The sequence below is a fragment of the Misgurnus anguillicaudatus genome, chromosome 21 (assembly GCF_027580225.2).
Source record: "Misgurnus anguillicaudatus chromosome 21, ASM2758022v2, whole genome shotgun sequence".
Classification (NCBI taxonomy): Eukaryota; Metazoa; Chordata; class Actinopteri; order Cypriniformes; family Cobitidae; genus Misgurnus; species Misgurnus anguillicaudatus.
This window is the reverse complement of record NC_073357.2, coordinates 36,572,532-36,594,420: the sequence shown is the minus strand read 5'-3', so window position 1 is coordinate 36,594,420 and position 21,889 is coordinate 36,572,532. Positions and strand designations below refer to the sequence as shown.

At 39.6% G+C, this 21,889-nt stretch overlaps 1 protein-coding gene across 2 annotated transcripts in view; it reads left to right on the top strand.

The window, feature by feature from the left end:
• Positions 1–21,889, top strand: part of fto (FTO alpha-ketoglutarate dependent dioxygenase) — a 168,566-nt gene that overhangs the window by 37,859 nt on the left and 108,818 nt on the right. For both annotated transcript variants that reach the window (XM_055205511.2, XM_055205505.2), the window contains exons 4-6: positions 2,299–2,604; positions 6,576–6,655; positions 6,868–7,011. In XM_055205511.2, the coding sequence (XP_055061486.2) occupies positions 2,299–2,604; positions 6,576–6,655; positions 6,868–7,011 (530 nt within the window). The remainder of the gene's footprint in view (positions 1–2,298; positions 2,605–6,575; positions 6,656–6,867; positions 7,012–21,889) is intronic.

The window sequence follows — 21,889 nt, the reverse complement described above, 5'->3', positions numbered from 1 at the left end:
CATCTTTCACTTGATAGGTTGACTGTACTCATCCAGTTATTGCTTGAACTTGTACCATGAAGAAAGAACCAGATCTTCCATAATTCACATGAATCAGTTTTTCTACACATCGGTCTCTCTTCATGTCAAGCTAACAGCTTAGCAGGCAGCTGTGTACTTGTGTGTGTGTGTGTGTGTGTGTGTGTGTGTGTGTGTGTGTCAGTTAGACAGAACAGAGCATGGTGTGCTAACCAGAACCACCTGCCCCACTGGCTCTGTTTCGCCAATCTCTTACTGACCGATTTGGCCTTTGACCTCCCCAGAGCCCGCTTCAAACAGCGCATGAATGGTCTGTGTGTGTGTTTTTGTGTGCGAATGTGTCAGTTTGCGTGGAATTATTCCGCAGCTGTTTTTTTGGAGGTAAAATTGACCCCTCGGTTCCAGACTTCAGAGAGACTCCCCTGATGGAACGCTTTTGCAGCGCGTATGCACCCTTGCAGAGCATCGCACAAAACGTTGCTTTCACTTTAGAGAAATCGCTGTGAAATGCTGCAGACCAGCTGAAATGGATTTTTACTCGGTGGAATTTCACTTTGTACATCATTTTTTTTGTTGCCACGTGTGTGTGCGTGCAGAGTGTATTTTTTATTGTCCCTTCGGATAACATCTGTATGTTGTATAGATTCTTATTTCACCTTAACACACTTTAAAGGTTACAGTATGTTCTGGAGCATAGCTTTGAATAAGGCTTTCATGATGCATGCATCCTTAAACACATCTGTGATGGGTTTATAGAGTATGTTGGCCGTGCTGCAGCATCCCTTTTCGCATGTCCGCTCAAACCGGCACCAGTCGGTGACAAATCTGTTGGGCTCTTCATCCAACACTGAGTAGATCCAGCTCATTTCCTTTTAGAACAGGCGTTTGGTTCACGCCATTGCGATTGTGAAGTGTTTTTGAGAGAATCTTTTACGCTTTGTGTGTGTGTGCTGCTGTGTTAACTGCAGATGGCCCTTTGAGAGCTGTGTCAGAGAGCACAGGCTGAAATTAAGTTACTATTTATCCCTGCTGAGCGAAGAGAAAGCCTTGCTCGGGGCTCAGGCTTCTAAGAGCGCTTTAGTATTGATTTCACTGATGGGTGTCGACCTGCCCTCTCGGAATTTTGCTCTGATCATAGTTACTTTCTCCCGGTCATTTGCTTTTACACGGTATCTCACTTGGGTTGGTGCTAACCACAGAGCGGTGGTGAAATCGAGTGGAATGGGCTTGTTACAGTAAGTTTGTACAGTATGTAGAGTATTTTTATCTGAAGTGAGGGCTGGACGATTTAATCGGATGCAATTGTCATGCACATCTTGTCAGTAAAGCCGGTTCCGTGATTAGCAGTAAATCGCCATCACCTGTTTTCAGATCTGGCTCTGTGGCTGTTTCTCAATATGCGTTCTTCGACGATCTTGCGTCTTTGTGTTCTCGCTCTATGTCATCATTAACTGTCAAAGTTCAATTCCAATTCTCAAGAACGCAAGTACAGAGGATGCCAGAAAATGTGTTCTTGATATCGAGGATGCAAGAAATCACTTTACGCCCCAGAAGTCATTGCGGCAAAAACAATGGCGGAAGAAAGAACTGTAAAAGTAAACATTTGTTTGTAAACAAGTATTAAATACATAAACTACATCTATTAGCATAGAACAACTAATCTTAATTGAGTTTCTTACTTTAGATTATTTTATAATTTCTTGACAAGGTATCTGAAATATATACGCATTTGCCTTTACAAAATGTAATCATAAAAAAATAATGTATATAATAATGCAGATAATGGTGTGTTGTCACTTTATGAATGTTGAGATGTTGAATCTGGGGAGGTCAGGTGACCAACAGGAAGATCGGACAGATCTCAATTCTCACTAGTGCGTTCTTTTTTCTCGCGACCTTCTGAGTTCGTTCTTCCAAGATCGCCTGGCAAGACCGATCTCCACGAGAACGCAAGTCCGTTCTTTGCGTTCTTGGATTGAAAAACAGTCTGTGTAGTATTTTCCCAGCCCAGTCTCATGGAATTACGTACCTAAAGTCATGTCATTTTTTTTATTCTTTTTCGTGATACTGTCACGAATTTCTGTGTTTTTTCGTGATCACAAATGTCTGTTTATGTGTCATTGTCACGTATTGGTTGCACAACTGTTTTGTCCTATTTTCTTACCATTTTCACTTCGGTTTGGGGTTAGATTTACATAAAAAGACATCCTTACCCAAACCACAATTCAGGTATATAAAACGGTATGTTTCTCTATAAGTGGTTTTATATGTTTTTTACAGAAGCTACTGAAAAAGATGGAGAGGGTCAGAGGAAAGAAAAAGAGACTGAGCGTGAAGGAACAAGTATAGATGATGGTTCGAAGAAAGAAGGTGAATGTTCGAAGAAAGAGATTGAAGATTCGAAAAAAGAGGGTGAAGATTTGAAGAAAGAGGGTGAAGATTCGAAGAAAGAGGGTGAAGGTTCGAAGAAAGAGGAAGTGGAAAAAGAGAAGACATGTTGGCGTGTTGGACTCAAGGTAGCCTGGGATATCCACACACCAGGCCTGGCCCTGCCTTTGCAGTCTGGAGACTGCTATTATATGACAGGTACACGCACGCACACACACAAACACACACACACATTCTGGTTTCCATGTTTTGTGTGGACATTTCATAGATGTAATGCATTTTATACCATACAAACTGTATATTCTATTCCCCTTACCTACCCCATTCCCTAAGCCCAACCATCACAGAAACCCTTCTGCTACTTCACATTTTTAAGAAACATCATTCTGTTTGATTTATAAGCTTGTTTTCTCATGGGGACCTCAAAATGTCCCCACAACGTCACAAAAATACTGGAATTTCTATCTTTGTGGGGACAATTGGTCACCACAACGTGATAATTACCAGGTACACACACACACACACACACACACACACACACACACACACACACACACACACACACACACACACACACACACACACACACACACACACACACACACACACACACGTATCCTGAGGCAGTAGACTGTTCTGTTCTATTCTTGGCCTACATCTTACCTACAAACACTGTAGTGATCTGTAGCTGCCAAATTAGTTCAATATTGTCACTCTGTCTCGGTTGTGAGTATTTTAAGCTTTGATCAGCTTAAAAACTTTAAACAAGTATTAAAATCTAGTTTATATTCACATAACACCGAGAGCCACCTATTATTTTAAAAACAGAGATCAGCCGGGTCTTCTGAAGTATTCATTCTATTACTTGTTTCATTTGGTTAGAGTATGGTTGGAAGTTACAGTTAATAGGTCAGCTTCAGAGGGACCAAAGTTACCAAACATAAGTAGCTTTTATCGAAATAAGTAATTTTTTGACACTAATACAAGACATATGTGATTGTGAAGACATTTGTACTGTCTCCTTTTACATTGACGCTGGAATGATCTATCCCAAAGGATGTGCACCACTGTGTACATACATGCATATCTTATACTGTACATGTGTATCTGTTTTCTTTGGATTTTGCCTCTACAGGCTATTACAGTATGCGTGCCAGAGAAGAAAACCAAATGTTATTTAACTGTATGTAGCGATATGACCCCTGTCTGTGAGTGGGACAGATTCACACAGAGAGAATCAGTAAATCAGACTTTATTAGTGATGGCTTTAACAGATGCCCTCCATCCTACACAAGCCACAGACAAACGTTCTTCTAAAAATCCCATTGAGGACGTCTGATAGGGACACTGTTTAAACTTTCTGATTTCTGTGTATAAGCATGACTAATGCTTTCCCCCCTCTGTTCCACATACAGTTTTATTGTTTCTCTCTGGACGTTTACATCTGTTTGGAGTGGCTTTGCAGTGGTTGGGCTTCTTTGTTGTTGTGTTCCGATCTGGTCAAAACTAGACTTTATAATGGCACAGTCGCTCCTTTGTGTGATGTTAAAGCAGTATAAATAAGAAGTCATAGCGGGTTTCCTGAGCAGATGACTTGTTTAAGAGAGTTATTCAAAAATTGGCTTATAAACTACTAAAGACCTTTTGCTTTTTTCCTGAAATAGTCTGATGCTTGCTATTGAATTTATCAAAAGCTGCACTGCTGAAGAAGGTAAACGAGGTGTAAATGGCGGTGCTATGTGACACAGGTTTTAGCTAGTCTTTGAGATGTGAAGAAAAGCACTCTAACCTTTAAAGAAATCAAACTTTAATTCCAGAGCTGTGGTTTAGAATAAAAGACGGAAAAAAGGAAGTAAGGGAAACAGAAAAAAAGAAACGGGAAATAAGAAAAAAGACAGTAAGTAAATAAATAAAGAAAGGAAGCAAGGAATGAAGAAAGAAAGGAGGAAAGAAATAAAGGGAAAAGAAAAAAGATAGAAAGAAAGGAATAAAGCAAGAGGAAGAAAAAAAAATTGGAATAGAAAAAAGAGAAATAGAGAGAGAAATATACAGATGAAAAAAGAAATGGGAGGAAAGAAGGATGGTAGGAAGAAAAAAAGAAAGGAAGAAAAAAATGGAAGGAAGCAAGGAAAGAAGGAAAGGAAGGAAGAAAAAATAGAAGGGAAGAAGGAAAGTAACGAAGCAAAGAAAGAAGGACGGAAAGAAAGGAAGAAAGGAATGAAGAAAGGAAGAAAGAAATGAAGAAAGAAAGAAAGGAGGAAAGACATAAAGAGAAAGAAGAATGGAAGGAAGAAAGAAAAAAGAAAGAAAGGAAGAAAAAATGGAAGGAAGCAAGGAAAGTAACTAAGGAAAAAAACGAAGGAAGGAAGGAAGGAATGAAATAAAGAAGGGAAGGAAGGAAAGAAGGAATGAAAGAGAGAAAAGAAAGGAAGGAAGGAAGGAAAGGAACAAAAACAGAAGTAAGGAAGGAAAGAAAGGAAGGAAGGAAAGAAAGTAATAAAGGAAAGAAGGAAGGAAAGGAAGGAAGGAATGAAGAAAAAAGAAAGAAATGAAGAAAAAATGGAAGGAAGGAAGCAAAAAAAGGAAAGGAAGGAAAGAAGAATAGAAGCAAAGAAAGGAAGGAAGGAAAGGAAGGAAGGAAGGATGAAAGGAAGAAATAAAAATAAAGGAAGGAAGGAAAGAAAGAAGGAAAGAAACAGAGGAAAGAAGGAAGGAAAGAAATGAAAGAAGGAAGGAAGAAAGAAAAAAGAAAGGAAGGAAGGAAGGAAAAATAGAAAGGAAAGAAGGAATGAAAGAGAGGAAAGGAAGGAAGGAAGGAAGGAAAAAGAAAGAAAGGAAGAAAAATGTAAGGAAGGAAGGAAAGAAGCTAAGGAAGGAAGGAAGGAAAGAAGCTAAGGAAGGAAGGAAGGAAAGAAAGGACGGAAGGAAAGAACAAAGAAATAAAAAAGAAAGGAACGAAGGAAGGAAAGAACTAAAGAAAGAGACGAAACAATGAAGCAAAGAAAGTAAAGAAGGAAGGAAGAAACACAAAAAAAAAAGTAAGAAAAAAATGGAAGGAAGGAAAGAAGCACAGGAAGGAAGGAAAGACGGAAAGAAGAAAGGAAGAAATAATAATAAAGGAAGGAAGGAAGGAAAGAAGGAAAGAAACAGATGAAAGAAAGAAGGAAAGAAAGGAAGGAAGGAAAGAAACGGAGGAAAGAAGGAAAGAAACGGAGGAAAGAAGGAAGGAAAGAATGGAATGAAGGAAGGAAGAAAGAAAAAAGAAAGAAAGGAAGAAAAAATGGAAGGAAGGAAGGAAGGAAGGAAGAAAAAAGGGCAGGAAGGAAGGAAGGAAAGGAAGCAAAGAAAGGAAGGAAGGAAGGAAGAAAGAAAAAATAAATAAAGAAAGGAAAGAAGGAAGGAAAGAATGGAAAGAAGGAACGAAGGAAGGAAGAAAAAGAGGAAGAAAGAAAGGCAGAAAAAATGGATGGAAAGGATGGAAATAAGGAAAGGAAGGAAGAAGCAAAGGAAGGAAAAAGGAAGGAAAAAGGAAGGAAGGAAAGAAAGAAAGAAAGAAAGAAAGGCAGGGAGGAAGGAAGGAAAGAAAGAAAGAGAAAAGGAAATAAATGTATAAAAAAGAGAAAAAAAGAGAGAAAGAAAGAGATAAATATTTACAAATATTTATAGACACTCTCCAACATTGTCACAGCCGTCGATCCATTAATGTCTGAGGCTTGTATGTGTAAATCTAATCAGTGGATTCTCAAAAATGGAATTTGGGGCTGGTTAGCGGGGGAACAATTCGTTGGACCGACACCGGGCCCAGCTGGTAATAAGATTTCCTATGCTGAATGCTCCAGGGAGAGGACAGACCTAAGGAGAGGTTTTGACCCAATACATTTAAAAGCCCACTTTTAAAGTGAGGACAGCAGCAGGCTGACGAAAAGAGAATAATGATAAATATTTATTAGGGGACTTTGGTGTGACCCGTGATTCATGGTGAGGACGTGACAGAGTCCAGGTGAAGAGATGGCGTGTATTATTAGATAGAAAAAGATTGTATAATGCAAAGAGAACAATTAATTGTGTGTGGAGGGAAAACAACAGACTTTGCAATATTAATATTTGTCCCTTTGGACCATTGGAGTGCAATTTCGTCTCAACAGGGATATTTTTGTTTGTGTTTATAGATGATCTGAATCGGACACATCAGCACTGTGTTCTGGCTGGTGACACGGCTAGATTCAGCTCCACTCATAGAGTTGCACAGGTGAGAATAGTTTACCTTTATCGTTTAGCTTTACAGCGACTTACAGTGCATTCAGGCTTTTTATTAGTATGTGCATTCCCTTTGAGTTTAAACCCATGTCCTTGGTGTTGCTAGCACCATGCTTTACCTTAGCTTCAGGAATGTTAATGTCCTCAGCTAAATCTAACTTTTATTGGCTTACATAAACAATGTTATCTGGCTTGTGTATTCAGTGTTGTACAGGTACGCTGGACTATATACAAAAGCGTTGCTCAGAGGCCTTGGAGAACTTGTGCACAGATCCCGAAAATAACAGCAAGAGCTTGTGTTCCCTCCTGCCCAATACCCTGCAGCACATTGAGGACATCCACAATGAGGTGTGTTTTTTGTGCATATTTGTCCAAAATCATTAATGATTAACATTGGCTGCTAACGTATATTTTGCATTTTGAAATAGACGCTATCTGACGAAGCTCGCGCTATTTAATGTGCACTTTTGGTTTACGATACCTCCGAGTTGTCCTAGACGCGACTCGACGCAGCACTGCGCGGGTGGTGTGTGACCCCCTTAAGACTTTTGCACAGTACTGTATATATAATACATATCGGTGCGGTTGTGTTTGAAACATTGTAAAATGTGTACTCATGACACCAAATCCCAAACGCGTGCCTTAGACCATAACAAATGAGGTGGCTCGAAGGTTTTTTAAAGGGTGTGCTTGGCGTTAATTTCTTCAAGCGCTTAATAATGGACCTGACCGTCAGTGTAGCCTTGTATAGGTCTTTGTTGAACCCAGACTCACGTGGATTACCATTCAGCACCTTAAAACCCCCTAAAAATATTGAAGTGCTATATATACACCCTTGCCCGGGGCCTTAGCCTCCCCGGAGGTTACAGACCTCGGCACTCAGACCTGATCGAACCTATTTTGTTGAAATTGCCCACGAGGGCATGTGTGTGTTGTTAAATGATGTATTGTATTATTTATTATTGAAACAACTTTTTACCCCAGCTTGCCGTTCTGACAGAGCTCAGCATCTTGCTCCTGTTTAGTGTGTTGGAGTGCATAGAGATTGGCCCCTGAAAGGTGTATGGTTGAAGTGTATGTGTAAGAGAAATGTGTGGGATTAATGGAATATGTTGATGCATTGATGGTGATGAAGATGAATGTTTACCTATGTGTTTAGGGCGTGTGGGATGCTGCTGTTGTTGATATACAGTACAGAGGTTCAGCAAAAGTTTTTTTTTTAGCTGTATGTCTTTCTTTCATTCTCTGAAGGGTTTTGTGCCTGCGGGCTTCTGAAACGGGTGTTAACCTTGCATGGCTGTAGAATTAAAGGGTTAGTTTGCTCAGAAACTAAAGATTCTGTCACAGTTTTTTTGCAGAGTTGTTCCAAACCTGTATAACTTTCTAAGTTTTTTTGCTTATGCAATGAAAATAAAGGTCCAAAATGGACAAATAAACAGCAGCGTAAAAGTACTCTATAGTAGGGTGGTCTTTATAATGAGTAATTTTTTTTTTAATCTTCAACTCTCACCCCCTAAATGTGTTAGGATATGAATAAAAACACACTGTGCAAAATTTTGAATTGTTCCTACAATATTTAGAGATTGCTCAAAGCCTTTGAATATTTCCAAAATCACATATTTTTGCAAAATCTGTACCATTTAAAAACGCACAACACGCACAAAACTTGCTTCTTGGAGGGTAACTTTGTTCCAGTTATTTCAGTTTCTTCTGATCCAAGTAACCATATAGCGGACTTGCTTCGTGTTGCTTCAGCCATTGTCTCTTGTGTATATTGTCTATTGTGCTTTATTCACACTGAAGCTCTCTTGCTTTGAAAGACATATTACAACTAAACAGGAGTTTTAATTGCAGGGAGCATGCTCGAATAAGTCCATTGCTGCCATAAGTATATATTATTAAACAATTATACATGCTAGCACAAAGTATCACACAATACATGAACGTGTTAAACTTCAAAGGTCTTGAGCGACCTCTAAATAATAATTAATATTTAACCATTTTGCCCAATTTATTTATTTATTTATTTATTTATTTATTTATTCAAACATATTGGTGGGGTGAAAGCATGAACTTTTATGGGCCCTATTTTAACGATCTAAGCGCATTGTCTAAAGCGCACAGCGCAACGTCTAAATGGGCGTGTCTGAATCCACTTTTGTTAATTTAACGACAGGAAAAAGGGTTTGTGCGCTGAGCGCATGGTCGAAAAGGGTTGGTCCTATTGTAATGGCAGTATTTTGGGCATAACGTGCAATAAACCAATGAGAGTCTCAGCTCTCATTCCCTTTAAAAGCAAGTTGCGCTGGCGCTATGTCTGATCCCTATTTAGATGACGGACTTTGTAAACTGAAAAACTAAGCGGAGGAAGAAGATCCCCAGTTTAAGATTAATGTTAAACTAGATATTAAAGTTTGAAGACAAACTTTATGTTGGCTTGAAAAAGCGTAGCTTGAACGTTTAAAACTGTTTGACAGAAGTTTAGTTTAGTAGGCAATCTGGCTGTTAGAATGTTTAAGTATAAAGGTAGCATGATTTAGCATGATGCTAACATGATAAGCATGAATCTAGCATGATGGTATCATGATAAGCATGGAGCTGGCATGATGCTAGCATGATTAGCATGATGCTAGCATGATGTTAGCATGATTAACATGACGCTAACATGATTAGCATGAAGCTAGCATGATTAGCATGAAGCTAACATGATGTTAGCATGATTAGCATGAAGCTAGCATGATTATCATGAAGCTAGCATGATGCTAGCATGTTTAGCATGATGCTAGCATGTTTAGCATGAAGCTAGCATGATGCTAGCATGATTAGCATGAAGCTAGCATTATGCTAACATGATTAGCATGAAGGTAGCATGATGCTAACATGATTAGTATGAAGCTAGCATGATTAGCATGAAGCTAGCATGATGCTAGCATGATTAGCATGAAGCTAACATGATGCTAGCATGATTAGCATGAAGCTAGCATGAAGCTAGCATGATTAGCATGATGCTAGCATGATTAGCATGATGCTAGCATGATTAGCATGAAGCTAGCATGATGTTAGCATGATTAGCATGAAGCTAGCATGATTAGCATGAAGTTAACATGATGCTAACATGATAAGCATGATGTTAGCATGATAAGCATGAAGCTAGCATGAAGTTAGCATGATGTTAGCATGATACTAGCATGATTATCATGAAGCTAGCATGATGTTAGCATGTTTAGCATGAAGCTAGCATGATGCTAGCATGATTAGCATGAAGCTAGCATGATGCTTACATGATTAGCATGAAGCTAGCATGATGCTAACATGATTAGTATGAAGCTAGCATGATTAGCATAAAGCTAGCATGATGCTAACATGATTAGCATGAAGCTAACATGATTAGCATAAAGTTAGCATGTTGCTAGCATGATTAGCATGAAGCTAGCATGATGCTAGCATGATTAGCATGAAGCTAGCATGTTGCTAACATGATTAGCATAAAGCTAGCATGTTGCTAGCATGATTAGCATAAAGCTAGCATGTTGCTAGCATGATTAGCATAAAGCTAGCATGTTGCTAGCATGATTAGCATAAAGCTAGCATGATGTTAGCATGATTAGCATGAAGCTAGCATGATTCTAGCATGATTAGCATGAAGCTAGCATGTTTCTAGCATGATTAGCATGAAGTTAGCATGATTCTAGCACGATTAGCATGAAGTTAACATGATTCTAGCATGATTAGCATGAAGCTAGCATGATGCTAGCATGATTAGCATGAAGCTAGCATGAGGCTAGCATGATTAGCATGAAGTAAGCATGAGGTTAGCATGATTAGCATGAAGCTAGCATGATTTAACGTGAAGCTAGCATGATTAGCATGATGCTAACATGATTAGCATGAAGCTAGCACTATTTAGCGTGCAGCTAACAAGATTTAACATGAAGTTAGCATGATTTAGCATGAAGTTAGCAAGATTTATTATGAAATTAGCATAAAGCTAGCATGAAACTAGCATGAAGCTAGCATGACTTAGCATGGAGCTAGCATGAAGCTAACATGACCCAAAGACCCAACCCCAATGTCTCTATGATGTTCAGACCAAGAGATATAAGGCTTTGTTTATTATGTTGCTAGGGTGCTCATATTTGGTTGCTAGGGGTGTGGCTTAATGCCTCAATAAGAATCCTATTAAGACTGATTGGATGCCTGAGTAAATGAGCCCACCCCTATGTCTCTATGACACTCTGGTGTAAAGATATCCATCTGGGCTTTTTATAATGGTAGTCTATGGGAGATGTTGCTAGGGTACCCAAAATTGTTGCTAGGGGCGTGGCTTAATAGCTCTGGGGCGATCCTTAGTGAGTAATTGGATGACTGAGTAAAATGAACCCACCCCCATGTCTCTACGACACTCTAAAGTGAAGATATTCCATCTGGGACACTTTTATTCCCTTATATGGGCATGTTTCCTGCCCCATTAAAAGTCAATGGGAAATTTTGGGGGCCTCTCACACCCCAGGGGTACAGCTTACACCCCATTTTGATGTATGTTCTTACAGAGCCTGTCAGCCTCCTTAAATGTGGTAAGCCACAAGTTTCTACAAGTTTCTCACTCACAGCTATGACCCGTCAAAGTTTGTCTCAATGTTAAGTCAATGGAAATTTTGGGGTGTTCGAGCCCCCCGTTTAGGAATTCGGAAGCTCCCATCAGTTAGAAAAGATATAGCACACTAAGTCAGACCAGTCTGAAGGTCTGTGGAAAATTTGGTGCATGTAGCTTGAAAGCCCTAGGACGAGTTAGTGTCAGAAATTTAGTCTCAGAAGAAAGCGGAATAATAACTAGATATTAAAGTTTGAAGACAAACTTTATGTTGGCTTGAAAAAGCGTAGCTTGAATGTTTAAAACTGTTTGACAGAAGTTTAGTTTAGTAGGCAATCTGGCTGTTAGAATGTTTAAGTATAAAGGTAGCATGATTTAGCATGATGCTAACATGATAAGCATGAATCTAGCATGATGGTATCATGATAAGCATGGAGCTGGCATGATGCTAGCATGATTAGCATGATGCTAACATGATGTTAGCATGATTAGCATGAAGCTAGCACGATGCTAGCATGATTAGCATGATGCTAGCATGATTAGCATGAAGTTAGCATGATGATAGCATGATTAGCATGAAGCTAGCATGATTATCATGAAGCTAGCATGATGCTAGCATGATTAGCATGAAGTTAGCATGATGATAGCATGATTAGCATGAAGCTAGCATGATTATCATGAAGCTAGCATGATGCTAGCATGTTTAGCATGACGCTAGCATGATGCTAGCATGATTAGCATGAAGCTATCATGATGCTAACATGATTAGCATGAAGGTAGCATGATGCTAACATGATTAGTATGAAGCTAGCATGATTAGCATGAAGCTAGCATGATGCTAGCATGATTAGCATGAAGCTAACATGATGCTAGCATGATTAGCATGAAGCTAGCATGATGCTAGCATGATTAGCATGAAGCTAGCATGAGGTTAGCATGATTAGCATGAAGCTAGCATGATTAGCATGAAGTTAGCATGATGTTAGCATGATAAGCATGATGTTAGCATGATGTTAGCATGATAAGCATGAAGCTAGCATGAAGTTAGCATGATGTTAGCATGATACTAGCATTATTATCATGAAGCTAGCATGATGCTAGCATGTTTAGCATGAAGCTAGCATGATGCTTGCATGATTAGCATGAAGCTAGCATGATGCTTACATGATTAGCATAAAGCTAGCATGATGCTAACATGATTAGCATGAAGTTAACATGATTAGCATAAAGTTAGCATGTTGCTAGCATGATTAGCATAAAGCTAGCATGTTGCTAGCATGATTAGCATAAAGCTAGCATGTTGCTAGCATGATTAGCATAAAGCTAGCATGTTGCTAGCATGATTAGCATAAAGCTAGCATGTTGCTAGCATGATTAGCATGAAGCTAGCATGATGTTAGCATGATTAGCATGAAGCTAGCATGATTCTAGCATGATAAGCATGAAGCTAGCATGATTCTAGCATGATTAGCATGAAGTTAGCATGATTCTAGCACGATTAGCATGAAGTTAACATGATTCTAGCATGATGAGCATGAAGCTAGCATGATGCTAGCATGATTAGCATGAAGCTAGCATGAGGCTAGCATGATTAGCATGAAGTAAGCATGATTTAACGTGAAGCTAGCATGATTAGCATGATGCTAACATGATTAGCATGAAGCTAACACTATTTAGCGTGCAGCTAACAAGATTTAACTTGAAGTTAGCATGATTTAGCATGAAGTTAGCAAGATTTATTATGAAATTAGCATAAAGCTAGCATGAAACTAGCATGAAGCTAGTATGACTTAGCATGGAGCTAGCATGAAGCTAACATGACCCAAAGACCCAACCCCAATGTCTCTATGATGTTCAGACCAAGAGATATAAGGCTTTGTTTATTATGTTGCTAGGGTGCTCATATTTGGTTGCTAGGGGTGTGGCTTAATGCCTCAATAAGAATCCTATTAAGACTGATTGGATGCCTGAGTAAATGAGCCCACCCCTATGTCTCTATGACACTCTGGTGTAAAGATATCCATCTGGGCTTTTTATAATGGTAGTCTATGGGAGATGTTGCTAGGGTACCCAAAATTGTTGCTAGGGGCGTGGCTTAATAGCTCTGGGGCGATCCTTAGTGAGTAATTGGATGACTGAGTAAAATGAACCCACCCCCATGTCTCTACGACACTCTAAAATGAAGATATTCCATCTGGGACACTTTTATTCCCTTATATGGGCATGTTTCCTGCCCCATTATAAGTCAATGGGAAATTTTGGGGGCCTCTCACACCCCAGGGGTACAGCTTACACCCCATTTTGATGTATGTTCTTACAGAGCCTGTCAGCCTCCTTAAATGTGGTAAGCCACAAGTTTCTGCAAGTTTCTCACTCGCAGCTATGACCCGTCAAAGTTTGTCTCCATGTTAAGTAAATGGGAGTTTTGGGGTCTTTGAGCGCCCCGTTTAAGAATTCGGAAGGTCTCATCAGTTAGAAAAGATATAGCACACTAAGTCAGACCAGTCTTAAGGTCCGTGGGAAATTTGGTGCATGTAGCTTGAAAGCTCTAGGACGAGTTAGTGTTTAAAATTTTGGGGTGCTAAGAAGAATAATAATAACTAGATAGGTACATTTCCTGAAGAAAATGTGAAGTGGTGCTTGCCGTGGCAAATTTCGGGGGACAGTATATGATTATACTCCAAACCACAAGTAAAACGGTCCAACCCCCATGTCTCTACGATGTTCTGATGCTGAGATATAAGGCTTTGTTTTTTCGGTTGCTAGGGTAGTGTATTTGGTTGCTAGGGAGAAAATTGCCATCCACTAGTGATTACACTTCGAGTCACAAGTCAAATGGTCAAACCCCCATGTCTCTACGATGTTCTGATGGGGAGATATAAGGCTTTGTTTATTTGGTTGCTAGGGTACTGTATTTGGTTGCTAGGGAAAAATTTGACATCCAATATTGATTACACTCTGATTCACGAGTCAAACGGTCCAACCCCCGTGTCTCTACGATGTTCTGATGCGGAGATATAAGGCTTTGTTTACTCTGTTGCTAGGGTACTGTATTTGGTTGCTAGGGAAAAAATTGGCATCCCATAATGATTACACTCTGAGTCACGAGTCAAACGGTCCAACCCCCATGTCTCTACGATGTTCTGATGCGGAGATATAAGGCTTTGTTTACTCTGTTGCTAGGGTACTGTATTTGGTTGCTAGGGAAAAAATTGGCATCCCATAATGATTACACTCTGAGTCACTAGTCAAACGGTCCAACCCCCGTGTCTCTACGATGTTCTGATGCGGAGATATAAGGCTTTGTTTACTCTGTTGCTAGGGTACTGTATTTGGTTGCTAGGGAAAAAATTGGCATCCCATAATGATTACACTCTGAGTCACGAGTCAAACGGTCCAACCCCCGTGTCTCTACGATGTTCTGGTGCGGAGATATAAGCCTTTGTTTACTCTGTTGCTAGGGTACTGCATTTGGTTGCTAAGGAAAAAATTGGCATCCCATAATGATTACACTCCGAGTCACGAGTCAAACGGTCCAACCCCCGTGTCTCTACGATGTTCTGATGCGGAGATATAACTGTTTGAATTTTATGTTGCTAGGGAGCTCAAAAATGGTTGCTAGGGGCGTGGCTTAATACCTATGTAAGGATCCTGAGAGACTGATTGGATGCCTGAGTAAAATGAGCCCACCCTCATGTCTTTATGACACTGTGGTGCAAAGATATCCATCTGGGCATTTTATAATGGCAGTCTATGGGAGATGTTGCTAGGGTGCCCAGAATTGTTGCTAGGGGCGTGGCTTAATAGCTCTGGGATGATCCTGAGGGACTGATTGGATGCCGGAGTGAAATGAGCCCACCCACTTATCTCTACGACACTGTAAAGCAAAGATATCCCATCTGGAACTGTTTTATTCCCTTATATGGGCATGTTTCCTGCCCCATTATAAGTCAATGGGAATTTTCGGGTGCCTCTTACACCCCAGGGGTACAACTTACACCCCAATGTCATGTATGTTCTTACATAGCTTACCACCCTCTTCAAATTTAGTAACCCACATGTTTCTACAAAATCCTCACCCGTACCTATGACCCGTCAAAATTTTTGCAATGGTAAGTCTATGGGATTTTGCCCCATTGACTTTTCATTGGGCATTTTTGGGCACCTCTTACACCCCAGGGGTACAACTTACACACCATTGTGATCCATGTTCTTACAGAGCCTACCACCCTCTTCAAATGTTGTAACCCACATGTTTCTATAAAATCCTCGAGCGGAGCTATGACTCGTCAAAGTTTGGCGCAATGTTAAGTCAATGGGATTTTTCGGGTGGTTTTTCGACCCCCTTTCAGAAATCCTGCACCCGATCCCTTATAAAAGTCATAGCACACCTCTCCTCAATAATCCGGTCGATTTGAGCCCTCTCTTGTGGGACTACGTTAAACCGTGCGGGACGAGTTACGCGCCGAAAAAGTGTCCAGAAAAAGAAGAATAATTATAAATAATAAGTATGCACAATAGTAATAGTGATGCTTTGCATAAATGCAAGCACCACTAACTAGATATTAAAGTTTGAAGACAAACTTTATGTTGGCTTGAAAAAGCGTAGCTTGAACGTTTAAAACGGTTTGACAGAAGTTTAGTTTAGTAGGCTATCTGGCTGTTAGAATGTTTAAGTATGAAGGTAGCATGATTAGCATGAAGTTAGCCTGATGTTAGCATGATTAGCATGAAGCTAGCATGATGCTAACATGATTAGCATGAAGCTAGCATGATGCTAGCATGATTAGCATGAAGCTAGCATGATGCTAGCATGATTAGCATGAAGCTAGCATGATGCTAGCATGATTAGCATGAAGCTAGCATGATGCTAGCATGATTAGCATGAAGTTAGCATGATGCTAGCATGATTAGCATGAAGCTAGCATGATGTTAGCATGATTAGCATGAAGCTAGCATGATGTTAGCATGATTAGCATGAAGCTAGCATGATGCTAGCATGATTAGCATGAAGCTAGCATTATGCTAGCCTGATTAGCATGAAGCTAGCATGATGCTAACATGATTAGCATGAAGCTAGCATGATGCTAGCATGATTAGCATGAAGCTAGCATGATGCTAGCATGATTAGCATGAAGCTAGCATGATGCTAGCATGATTAGCATGACGCTAGCATGATGCTAGAATGATTAACATGAAGCTGGCATGATGTTAGCATGATTAGCATGAAGCTAGCATGATTAGCATGAAGCTAGCATGATGTTAATATGATTAGCATGAAGCTAGCATGATGTTAGCATGAAACTAGCATGATTCTAGCATGATTAGCATGAAGCTAGAATGATGCTAGCATGATTAGCATGAAGCTAGCATGATGCTAGCATGATTAGCATGAAGCTAGCATGATGCTAACATGATTAGCATGAAGCTAGCATGATGCTAGCATGATTAGCATGAAGCTAGCAGGATGCTAGCATGATTAGCATGAAGCTAGCATGATGCTAGCATGATTAGCATGAAGCTAGCATGATGTTAGCATGATTAGCATGAAGCTAGCATGATGCTAGCATGATTAGCATGAAGCTAGCATGATGCTAACATGATTAGCATGAAACTAGCATGATGCTAGCATGATTAGCATGAAGCTAGCATGATGCTAGCATGATTAGCATGAAGCTAGCATGATGCTAGCATGATTAGCATGAAGCTAGCATGATGTTAGCATGATTAGCATGAAGCTAGCATGATGCTAGAATGATTAACATGAAGCTAGCATGATGCTAGCATGATTAGCATGAAGCTAGCATGATGCTAGCATGATTAGCATGAAGCTAGCATGATGTTAATATGATTAGCATGAAGCTAGCATGATGTTAGCATGAAACTAGCATGATTCTAGCATGATTAGCATGAAGCTAGCATGATTAGCATGAAGCTAGCATGATTCTAGCATGATTAGCATGAAGCTAGCATGATGTTAGCATGATTAGCATGAAGCTAGCATGAGGCTACCATGATTAACATGAAGTAAGCATAAGGTTAGCATGATTAGCATGAAGCTAGCATGATTTAACGTGAAGCTAGCATGATTAGCATGATGCTAACATGATTAGCATGACGCTAGCACTATTTAGCGTGCAGCTAACAAGATTTAACATGAAGTTAGCATGATTTAGCATGAAGTTAGCAAGATTTATTATGAAATTAGCATAAAGCTAGCATTAAACTAGCATGAAGCTAGTATGACTTAGCATGGAGCTAGCATGAAGCTAACATGACCCAAAGACCCAACCCCCATGTCTCTATGATGTTCAGACCAAGAGATATATTGCTTTGTTTATTATGTTGCTAGGGTGCTCAAATTTGGTTGCTAGGGGCGTGGCTTAATGCCTCAATAAGAATCCTATTAAGACTGATTGGATGCCTGAGTAAAATGAGCCCACCCCTATGTCTCTATGACACTCTGGTGTAAAGATATCCATCTGGGCTTTTTATAATGGTAGTCTATGGGAGATGTTGCTAGGGTACCCAAAATTGTTGCTAGGGGCGTGGCTAAATAGCTTTGGGGCGATCCTAAGAGACTGATTGGATGACTGAGTAAAATGAGCCCAACCCCATGTCTCTACGACACTCTAAAGTAAAGATATTCCATCTGGGACGCGTTTATTCCCTTATATGGGCATGCTTCCTGCCCCATTATAAGTCAATGGGAAATTTTGGGGGCCTCTTACACCCCAGGGGTACAGCTTACACCCCATTGTGAGGTATGTTCTTACAGAGCCTGTCAGCCACCTTAAATGTGGTAAGCCACAAGTTTCTACAAGTTTCTCACTCACAGCTATGACCCGTCAAAGTTTGTCTCAATGTTAAGTCAATGGAAATTTTGGGGTGTTCGAGACCCCCGTTTAGGAATTCGGAAGGTCCCATCAGTTAGAAAAGATATAGCACACTAAGTCAGACCAGTCTGAAGGTCTGTGGAAAATTTGGTGCATGTAGCTTGAAAGCCCTAGGACGAGTTAGTTGCCGAAATTTTGGGGGGAGAAAAAGAATAATAATAAGTTTAATAGCAATAACAATATATTGGCTTTTTCAAAGCCAACATAATAAGTTTAAAAGCAATAACAATATGTTGGCTTTTTCAAGCCAACATAATAAGATATAAGTTTAATAGCAATAACAATATATTGGCTTTTTCAAAGCCAACATAATAATTGTGTTGTTTTTCACTTGTATTGAAATTGATATTTTTTTTATTAAAACCTTTAAAACCCGTTTTCTTTCAATCATGGAAGTAAAAAAGCAGGCTTTTAATTGCTTTAATTGTATGGCTATCCAATATCATCAAAAAATAATTTACAAGCATGTAAGAAAAGGTTTGTACTCTAAAAATACTTTATTTTTAACAAACAGGAGATAAAGAATTTACAAACGGTAAATTATCCGGACGTTTCAGCACTTGGACAGCGTTTTTTTAAGCATTACTTAAAAATGTTTTTCATCTCACCATATCCACAGGTACAGAGTCATCATATACAATAAATCCGAGAGGTAGCATTTAAAAAAAAAGCATTTAAAGCAAGTTTAAAGCAAAACATTTATTTACTTACCAGGCTGCAGGTGAAGCAGCTCTTTGCGCCTTCTAACGTATCATAATTAGTCCTCATTTATGTCCAAGAGACTCAATAATAATCTTTTACATTCAATCCTTTAATCTTTCAAATTTAAAAAGCGTTTTTGTGCTGCTGAGCATTCATGTATGTGATAAGCAAACCTGCGTTGTCCTCCCGTTTATATAGCGCATATTTCTAATGCGCTCTTTAAATAACAAAAAAACATATTGCGCCATTGACTTAAGACCAGGTTTTAGTTGGTTAATGGCTTAGTCTATTTTAGTTGCCTCAGAATAGCAGCGCGCCAACAATGCTCCTGAACACACCTCGTTTTTAGATCAGAACGCCCATGGGCGCAAATGCATTTGCTATTGAAACAACATGGCGCTAAACGTGAAAATTATAATTGCGCCGGGTCGAAACTAGCAAAATACATTGCGCGTTGTGTAAGATAGAACCCTATATGTTGAAAAATAAGGACCACCCTACTCTATAGTCACTTTTCCATTTACTTATGTGCACTTACATTGCACCTCTATAAAGTTGTATGAGCTTATGTGCATGCTGTATATGTATGACCGTGTGTAGCTATGGGTTTACAGATCAAACAGTACAGACTGGCCTATTGATTTAGTCGCAGCAGTGCTTTGGGTAAATTGATTGGCAGTCCTAAGAAAGAGCTGTGCATGAGAGAGATTTCTGAAGTATAAACCTTAACCCACTGGATCTTTGTGATGCTGCATTAATATGCATGCAGGTCACCATGGTGAGCACTGGACCACTATTATAGCTAAGAGGCAGTTGTCACCCACCCCTTTCAGCTCGAGAAAGTGATGGTGGTGAGACAGACATAAACAGTCCGTCCACCTGTCACTAAAACCCTTGGTTTCTATCTGTTTTCTCTCTTTCTCTCCTTCTCCCCTCCAGCATATGCAGGTGGCATTTAGTCGCAGTACCTCATAGCAGCAGACGGCTTGGCTCTAAATGCCAGTCGCATAGTTTCCAGCTCTGTGCCTGTTGCAGGCCTGCTCTGTGGGAAACTGGCCTCCATGTTGGCTCAAAGCACCCTGCACTGTGTGGGCTTTAAACACAGAAGGACAGACAGACAATCAGCATGGGGCGAATGACAGACACAAAAGCGGCTGCTAGCATTTGTAGCCTCCGGCATCCATAGAGGGTCTCTCAGTGGTCGGTATTGGTCTGAAGTGAGCGTAGGTTTGAACCAACACAAAGTGTAGCATTTCTTTGAAGACGGCCATATGTGAAAGTGAACCCTGGCTGTCTGATCTCAGTCCAGCTAAGGATGATCGCGTTCAGTCGAGTTTAAATAGATGCTTAGAAACTGATACCCAACACGGGTATTTATGAAGCGTCTAGGAAAGAGAGTCAGCTGTGCAGTCCTTCGAATAAGAATTAAGTTTAAAAAAAAATTTGGCACACATTTTTTCAATGCGATTTCAAAGTGTAGTTCTGATCTATTAATCGATTAATACACTTAAAATAAAAGTAATTTGATCTGAATCGGAACTTGGAATGAACTAATAATATAAGTGCACGAAATCCCAAAGTTCAATTCAGATCAGAAAAATAACAAATAATTGATAATAACTATTCACTAAGTATTATGAAATGCAAATATATTTGGTTTCACAAACACCTATAATAATATTAATAGGTGTAAAAAAAATTATAGTATAATGAATAATATTCATAAAGCCTCTGATCCCCACTTTTTCTTTGCAGTGCATCGAAATTAAAGATTGTATTGTATCTTTTGGCTGCTCTTCTGTTGTTGTATTATTCGTCTGCGTATTGTGCGGTTGTTATTCTCAGATTAGGCATGGAGGGGGTTGTTTAGAGAATGAATTTTGGAGCAGTGCTTTGTTTAAGCACTTGTGGGATGTGCTTACATTTAGATTTGGGGCAAGCACACAGATGCACACATGCACATGGCTGCATTAGGCATTCTTGGGAGGGTTAACTCATCACTTCAAAAGAGTCAAAGATGAGGAGATTCCCAGAGGAGGAAGACTGAGGGCCTGTGGTGTATTCTGCTCCCTGTAGAGATATAGAGACAGAGAGAAAAGAGAGATTGATGAGATGAAGAATGAAAGTAATGAGTTAAAGAAACGATGAGGAGGAGAGGAAAGAGAAGTGTGTGGAGGTGCGAGAGGTGTGATGTTTTCGGCGTGTGTGATAAATCTTTACTTCTCTGATGGGTGTCACAAGGCAGCAAACAAAGGAAACACAACAACAAACAGGAAAACAGGAAATGCAGATGTCATCATTCCCTTCCTATTGTGATGACACAGTTACGATCAGCATCACGAAAAGATGCAAAGATGTCAAGTACAAGGCAAACAGTTTGTGTATGTGTAGAAGTACTTTACATATACACTTACACTTAAGCATTTCACAGATGCTTTTACTGTATTCAAAGCCACTTAAAGTGCATTCGTGGTATACATTTTATCAGTATGCGTAACCTGGGATCGAATCAATTATCTAGCTAATGCAAAATGTCACTCCAAATATACTTTGAAACCCTTCAGACACAATTATAATGTTCCATACTATTTGAAAGATTCCTAAATTGACTAAAGCATGTTTTGCTTTTAAGGTGCATCATAGATGAATAATACGGGTCCTGTACGTGGTAATGACCTACAGTATCACGAGCCTTAAACAATAATGTTCTTTCCTTCTTATTTAAATCTTGTGCATGCAAAAGACTACTGAAAACAGGCCAATCTCAACATAACCCCAACATAACGTTACAGTCAAGATTTACGGCCAAAACACTAAATGACACATTAAATGAATTGCAATGTTGTTACAATGCTAAAAACAAAGTTGTGACTGTTGAGTTAGCGCTATATGCTAATTAAAGGGACACTCCACTTTTTTTAAAATATGCTCATTTTCCAGCTCCCCTAGAGTTAAACATTTGATTTTTACCATTTTGGAATCCATTCAGCCGATCTCCGGGTCTAGTGGTACCACTTTTAGCATAGCTTAGCACAAT